Source organism: Suncus etruscus, chromosome 12 (genome assembly GCF_024139225.1).
Source record: "Suncus etruscus isolate mSunEtr1 chromosome 12, mSunEtr1.pri.cur, whole genome shotgun sequence".
Taxonomy (NCBI): Eukaryota; Metazoa; Chordata; class Mammalia; order Eulipotyphla; family Soricidae; genus Suncus; species Suncus etruscus.
The window spans coordinates 3668449-3676013 of record NC_064859.1 but is presented as its reverse complement, the minus strand read 5'-3'; the positions used below and the strand labels follow the sequence as shown (position 1 = coordinate 3676013).

General features: G+C 52.7%; 1 protein-coding gene across 1 annotated transcript; it reads right to left on the bottom strand.

The window, feature by feature from the left end:
* Positions 1-6857: 6857 nt before the first annotated feature.
* On the bottom strand, positions 6858-7346 carry INAFM2 (InaF motif containing 2). Its single transcript, XM_049785008.1, has one exon. It carries the CDS (start codon positions 7344-7346, stop codon positions 6858-6860), a length of 489 nt encoding a protein of 162 aa, XP_049640965.1.
* Between the last annotated feature and the right edge of the window lie 219 nt (positions 7347-7565).

The window sequence follows — 7565 nt, the reverse complement described above, 5'->3', positions numbered from 1 at the left end:
TGAAGGAAAGTGAGAATCTCATTGCTACTGTACAAAGATGCTACTAAAAAAGCAGATTATTGCTGGGGCTGAACCAATAGTACACATAAGGCATTTGTCTCATGTGCGGCCAACCCAGGTTCAATTTCTGGTACCACTGAGTTCCACCAGGAGGTATTCCTGAGCAGCGACCCTGGAGTAAGCTCTAAGTACAAGCAGGGTACAGCTCCACAAAACAAACAAAAGATTATTGCTGTTTAAAAAAATACAGGGGAGGTGCTGTCGAGAGAGTACACTTAGTAGGGCATTTGCCTTACATGTGCCCATCCTAGGTTCAAGCCCCGGCATCTCATATGGTTGGATCTCTGAGCACTGCCAGGAGTGCAGAGCCAGGAGTAACCTCTGATTGTCACAAGGACTCAAAACATTAAAAACAAACGAAAACAAACCCAAAGATAGGGAAGTAGGTTAGGGATCTAACTCAGCACTAGAGCACTTCTGAATCTCTGACACTACACACATATTACACATCCCCTAATAAAATGGGGACGTGGGGCCGGAGAGATAGCATGGAGGTAAGGCGTTTGCCTTTCATGCAGAAGGTCATTGGTTCGAATCCCGGCATCCCATATGGTCCCCTGTGCCTGCCAGGAGTGATTTCTGAGCGTGAAGCCAGGAATGACCCCTGAGCGCTGCCAGGTGTGACCCAAAAACCAAAAAATAAATAAAATAAAATAAAATGGGGACGTGGGCCAGAGCAATAGCACAGCGGTAGGGGCCAAATGCTAAACTCACCTGAAAGGTGAGACCCTACCACAGCTGGGAGGGGTCTGTGGTTGGTAATTAAGAGTTGGGGGGGGGGGAAGAGTTGCCTGCTGGGAGGGAAGACAGGCAGATGCAGCAAGGAGAGAGAGAGAGAGAGAGAGAGAGAGAGAGAGAGAGAGAGAGAGAGAGAGAGAGAGAGAGAGAGAGAGAGAGAGAGCAGACACAGAATGGATTCAGGAGCAGGAAAGAGTCTGCTAAGCTTAGAGGCCATGTAAAAATAGTACATGGCGATTAGGGCCTTGTAATAAAGCTGGGTTTCTCCTGAAACTTCATCGAACTGCTGCGGATCATTTCCTCGCCGTCTGATACCTATAGACCGGCAGGCTGAAGGGGCAGCAGGTGCTAGGCCAGGTCGAGAAAAGCTCCACCGTCCATCAACCACAAGAGGTCTCTTTAATAATCAATACAATCTTAGGGCATTTGCCCTGCATGTGGCCAACCTGGGATGGACCCAGGTTCGATCTTAAGCATCCCATATGGTCCCTTGAGCATGCCAGGAGTGATTTCTGAGCAAAGAGCCAGGAGTACCTGAGCACCACTGGGTGTGGCCCAAAAACTAAAATGGGGACATAATAAGAGAAGATTCCAGCTGGCGTGATGATAATCGGGTGGTAACTATCTGGCACCTTCCTAGTTATTTTTTTGTTGTTGCTGTTGTTTTGCTTTGTGTTTGGGCTACACCGGTAGCATTCAGGGGTTACTCCTGGCTCTGTGCTCAGAAAATTGCTCCTGGCAGGCTTAGGGTACCAAATGGGATTCTGGGTATAGAATCTTGGTCTGCCACATGCAAGGAAAATGCCCTACCTGCTGAGCTATCATTCTGGCACCCCCTTCTTAGTTTTAATAGTCTATACACTGAGTGGGAGCACAAAGAAACTATTGGAACCAGGCTACTCCTTCCACACCACCTGACTTCTGAGCTGAGTATACTTCTTGGGTGTCATGCCGTTGGCAGCTCTTAGGATACAGTCAGAGACTGGTGTGATTCTGAAAGAAAGTAAGTAGGAGGGTTGTTTGTTTTAACTAGGTACTGGGGGGGCCACGAACATAACAAAGATCTAGCAGCAGCATATGACAGGCTATGGTAGCAAGACAACAGATGTGACAAAAAAAAACTGCTAGTGGAACAAGTATTTTAATGGTTTAGATTTCAGCCAGGCAGTGAGGAGAGAGGAGACAACAAATGGGCCACAAGTTTTTTTTTTTTTGTTGTTTCTGGGTTACACCCGGCAGTGCTCAGGGGTTACTCCTGGCTCCACGCTCAGAAATCGCTCCTGGCAGACTCAGGGGACCATATGGGATGCCGGGATTCGAACCAATGATCTTCTGCATGAAAGGCAAATGCCTTACCTCCATTCTATCTCTCCAGCCTTGGGCCACAAGTTTTATACTGCCTCTGTGAAGTGCCAGGTGATGGGAATACAGCTGCTGTATGCTGTATGCTCCATACATCTAGAGAGCAGACAGAGCAAGCCTGAGTCAATTTAGAAATAAGGAAACTCGACAGTGACCCTTGAAGCTATGATTTGTAGGGTTCTCTTTAGTAACATGCTCCCTTGGACCACATTAGGAGCTCAGGATGTGGGCACAAATGGATGACAAGTGATATCACAAAAATATCACAAAATATTAAAACCAAATTTAGTCGACCAAGCAATCAACTCAAAGCACCTACTACTCTACCAGCTGCTAAGTTCGGTGCTTTTCCACGAAACAAGTAAAACCATATAGTCCCTTCTTCCACCCAGGGAGACAAAAAAGAATAGGGAAAAAAAAAAAAACAAACCTCTAAAACAACAAACTACAGCTGTGGTTCTTTTGTCACTGCACTGTACTTCCAGAAATACCTCCATTCTCTGTAGACAGGAAGGACAATTATGTCCCCTTTTAAATAGCTGTGAGAGCCCTAAAGCTCAGGACGGATCTTTCAATTACCCTTAAAGAAACATGTAAGAACAAGTAGATGTCTCCACTCAGCATTTCAAAACAGGATATAAATACTCAACCAAAAAAACACATTATCTTAGAATTAATTCCCCAGTGAAAGCAAGGTAGATTTAAAAAGCTTTCAAAAAGCTGTAAGAAAAATATTTATTTTACTAAAACTTTCATGGGGCTGGACTAGCACAGCGATAGGACGTTTGCCTTATACACGGCCTATGCAGGATGGATCTGGTTCCATATGGATCTGGTTCTATCCCTGGCGTCTCATATAGTCCCCCTAGCCAGGAGCTATTTCTGAGCACAGAGCCAGGAGTAACCCCTGAGCGTCACCAGGTGTGGCCCCCCCCAAAAAGATTAAAATTTCAGAGAAACAATGGCATCTCAGCATCAAGCACCACAGTCAGTTTCAGTGACTTAACGAAGTCCCTGACCCCTCATGATGCAAAACATGGTCACTAGTGGGTCAGAAGGTACTTGCCTTACAAGTAGTCGATCAAGGTTCAATCCCTGAATTGCATATGACCCACCCCCCCCCCCCCCAACACCAAGAATGATTCCTGAGTACAAAGACAGAAAAGTAAGCCTGAGCACTATTGGAAATAGCCCCAAACCAAACAACCCCCTTCCCCATATCACTGTTGAGGTTATTTCTTCCTTCAAATTCTGACTGTTGGGCCTTGAATATGACTGTGGTAAAGCACTTGCCATCTATGTAAGGACACACCTAAGAAGGCTCCTGGAGTCTGGGTGAAAAAGGTGGGGGGGGGGCAAGTCAAGCTCCTTGTAGGCTTTGCCTCTTGGACCCCAAGTCAGATGGTCAATTCTGATGTTCATTTATAACCCATGAAAGTTATAAAGGCTATCTGGGACCTACGGGGCAGCTGGCCATAGGACCACAATAGGCCCCGAGCAGTGCATGGCTCACGAACCTGCCACAGAAAACACCACCTGTGCCCAGCTCCTGCTTGAGGCCATGTGGCGCTACACAAGCCACATACCACCATCTACTGAAAGGAGGGGCTGTCTTGAAGAACTGCAAAAAATCTTGCATTCCCTTTCTGCTTTGCTTTACAGGAAGCCACTGTGTAGGCTGAAGAAGGAAATAAAAGAAGGGCGGACTTTCCTCCTGCTACCCTGCAGGCTGCAAGGTGATGTAAAAGCACAGTGGCTACCCACCAACAGCTCTGGAGAAATGCAAGCCTCAGGGGGCTCTAGACACTGACGTCTACAGCAGCTCTGTTCTGGACCAGAGTGGCCATGGAATGAGCAGCACTCAATTGCCTGCCACGTATTTTGCAGTATAACTAATCCCTTCTCTTTGAGCCTTTCACCCACCTGTCTTATTGTTTGCTTTAGGGGCAGAAAAGCCAGCCTCCCCTTTGAAGCAACCTACACCTCCCACACCTCTCCTCTCTCTTCCTCCACTGTTTGCTCTCATTCCTCCACTGCAGACAAAACTGACCAGTCACCATTGAGGACCTGCAGTCTTTCTTCAGTACTAGCACTTCAAGAGCTATCTAGGGGCCAGAGGTTTAAAAGTGAGAAGAAAAGCTGTCAGGAAACTGTTCTTCCTGCTGTCCTCTGCCAGCTTTGGGTTTACAATACCCACCGGCCCCTGAGTTGCCTCAGGAAAGAATCTGCAGACCCCTTTAACAGTTGAACTTTCCAAGTTTTTTGTTTGTTTGTTTTAGGGCCACACCAGGTGGCGCTCAGAGGTTACTCCTGGCTAAGTGCTCAGAAATTGCCCCTGGCTATGGTCCGCTGGGGGGATCGAACTGAGGTCCTTCCTTGGCTAGCACTTGCAAGGCAGACACCTTACCTGGGGGTCAGAAATCACTCCTGGCTAGGGGGACCATAAGGGATGCAGGGGATTGGCCCCTAACTTTCCAAGCTTTTTTTGTTTGTTTGTTTTTTGTTTTTCGGGTCACACTCGTTTGATGCTCAGGGGTTACTCCTGGCTAAGCGCTCAGAAATTGGGGGGACCATATGGGACGCTGGGGGATTGAACCGAGGTCCTTCCTTGGCTAGCGCTTGCAAGGCAGACACCTTACCTCTAGCGCCACCTTACCGGCCCCACTTTCCAAGCTTTTTAAGGTCATAATGGGCAGCTAAGTTAGTTTTCTCTGTTGGCCCAACTCTTTGCTTGCTTCCTGGCTAAGACGGATTCCTACCACCTTTCATCCATCACTACCCATCCACCGCATCTCCATTTCCTCTTCCAATTTCTTCTCCTTCCACAAGAAATATGAAAAGAAAAAGGCTCAACTTTCACAAGCTGATGTAGAGTTCTTAGAATGTATTTTTTGTTCACCTGAAAAATAAAACTTTTAAAAAATATACAGGACTTTTTGAGTACAGGTATATCTTAAATGGCTGATTTAGAAATAATGTCTCTGGTCATGTTCACAGCTAGAGCTGGAGCTACTGTCCAATTCCAGTGAAGGCTTTGGAGTCAGGAGGCCGTAGCCGGCCCTCTGGGTGTCCCTCTAGACTCTGATCCATCCCAAACTGGATTTACAGACCACAATGCTGGAAACAGCGGGGGGAGAGGGGATTGGGCTCCCAGATGTTCTCCTGCAAATTCAAAGGATTATTGGAATAAGAGAGCAATGTACAAATTATTAAAATATAGGACTAGAAATCCACACAATAAATATAAATTACAGATTATTGAAGTTATAAAGTGGCATTTTGCTTCTTTCCGTAAGCCCCCACCAACATTTAAAAGGCCTCAAAGGCTTCCTAATGTCCAAAGTCAAGTCAGCAGCTTAATCTGCAGTCAACACCTTGGGGGTGCTACTACGTTGGGGGTGCTACCGATGGCTCCTGGGCTCCAACAGCTCAGCTGCCATGATCCTGGTCACAACAGGACAAGCCTTAAAAGCAAGGCTGTTGTCCCGTTAGCTGGATAAAGGCTCACAGACTGACCCTGGGTTAGACCGCGGGAGAGACTCAGGTGGACTCACGCTCTCCTTCTTGCTCTAAGGGCCTAATTTCCCAAAAAGGAAACACCAAGGGGTCGATAGCTTGTCACTACCTACATTCATCTGCCGAAAAGCAAGTGGCAGAAGAATGAAATAGAATCCGACGAACTGGCCATGGAAAAACAACCCTGAGTTGGAAGCCCACCCGCAGCGTCTCCTGTAGCACGACTCAAAACCATGCGTATCACCACAGACTCCATCCTAAGTGCCCGGCTCCACCGTCACTACAGGACAACGGATTGAGAGTGACAGGGGAAAGAGCAGAGAGAAGGCAAGGTGATTGCAGGAACAAGAGATCTTGAGTGTGTGTGTGGGGGGGGGGGGCGGTAGTTGAAAAAGTGAGATATGACACGTGCAGTCACTGCTTACAGAAGTTTGCTGTTCCTGAAGCACAGTGGCACACTCTCATCTCCCTTCCTTCCTTCTCTGGTCCACAGCTAGACATCCCCAGGAAGCTTTGCTGTGGAGTGCCTCTGGTGGGAAGGGGAGCGATCAGCACACCCCGCCCTCGAAGGCGTCTTTGTACCTTCCTAAGGTCCTTCCAGCACGTCTGACGGTACTCCTGGGCTACCAGCCAATCTTTCCGACACGGGAGTGGGGAAAGGGAAAAGGAGCGGTGGTGGGTTGACAAAGAAGTGTGTGCCCTTCGGGTTGGCCAGCAAATAGGCGTCACCGGACCCCGTCAGCCGTAGCTCGGACGCGGTGGGAGACGCGAGAGTCCCGGGTCGGTTGGCTCCTGGAGAGTGCGTGGTGTCCGCGGCTGCGGACGGGGCCCTAGAATTCATCGCGCGTCCGTCGCCACGCAGCCGGTGGACGGACGTACCTGAGCTCCACGACTGGGGCGCCCTCCTGCTAGCGGGAGGGAGAAGCGCTGCTGCGGCGCGGCGCGGCGCGGCGCGGCTCGGCTCCCGCCCGAGTTGCCCTCCTTCGGGCGGGCGCGAAAGCCCAGAGTGTGCCGCGCGGGCCGCCGAGAGAGAGAGCGCGCGTGTCCGGGGGGGCTGGACGGCTCGGGGTCGGGCCGGGCCGAGCCGGCTCGAGGGCCGGGTTGGGGCTGGACGGACGGACGGACGGTCGGTCGGTCGGTGGGTCGCTCGCTCGCTCGCTCGCTCGGTGCGCGCTTGGGGCTCAGCGGCGCCCGGGCCCGTCGGGCCTCCGCAGCGGCCCGGCCTCGGCCTCGGCCTCGGCGCCGTCGGGCTCGTCGGGGGGCTCGGGGTCGGCGGGGGCGCGGCGCAGCGGGGGCGCGCGGCGCGGGGCCTCGGCGCGGGCCGGGCCGGTGGCGTTGGGCTCGGCGTCGGCGTCGGCGTGGGCGCCGGCCGGGCGGGTGGCGTTGGCGTGGGCGTGGGCGCCGGCGTGGGGGCCGGGGGCGCCGGCGAGGGGCGGCCCCGCGAGCGCGCCCGCGCCCAGGCCGACGCCGACGGGCTGCCAGATGAGGCTGTAGTAGACGGCCAGCACGATGGCGGCCAGCGACACGGACAGCACGTAGGCGAACACGGTGGCCAGGCGCACCCACTGCTGGTTGGTCCGCGCCGCCATCTTCGCCTTCTTGTCGCCCGTGTAGGTGGCCGGCTTGCCGCGCTCGGCCGCGCCCGCCTCGCCGCGCTCGCGCTCCTTCATGGACGGACGGGGGGCGCGGGCGGCCCGGGGCTCCCTCCGCTCGCTCGCTCCTCAGCGCCGCCGCCGCCGCCGCCAGCGCCGCCGCCGCCGCGTCAGCTGCTTCCCGGCCGCCGCCGCCGCCGCGCGCCGCACAATCCCCATCCGCCGGCCCGGCGCGCCGCGCGCTCGCCTCAGCCCGGCTCCCCGCCTCGCGCGCCGCGGCCGCGGAGGCGGGGGCGG

Coding starts and splice junctions, on each gene's coding strand:
- INAFM2 (XM_049785008.1), bottom strand. CDS start 7,346: ATGAAGGAGCGCGAGCGCGGCGAGGCGGGCGCGGCCGAGCGCGGCAAG.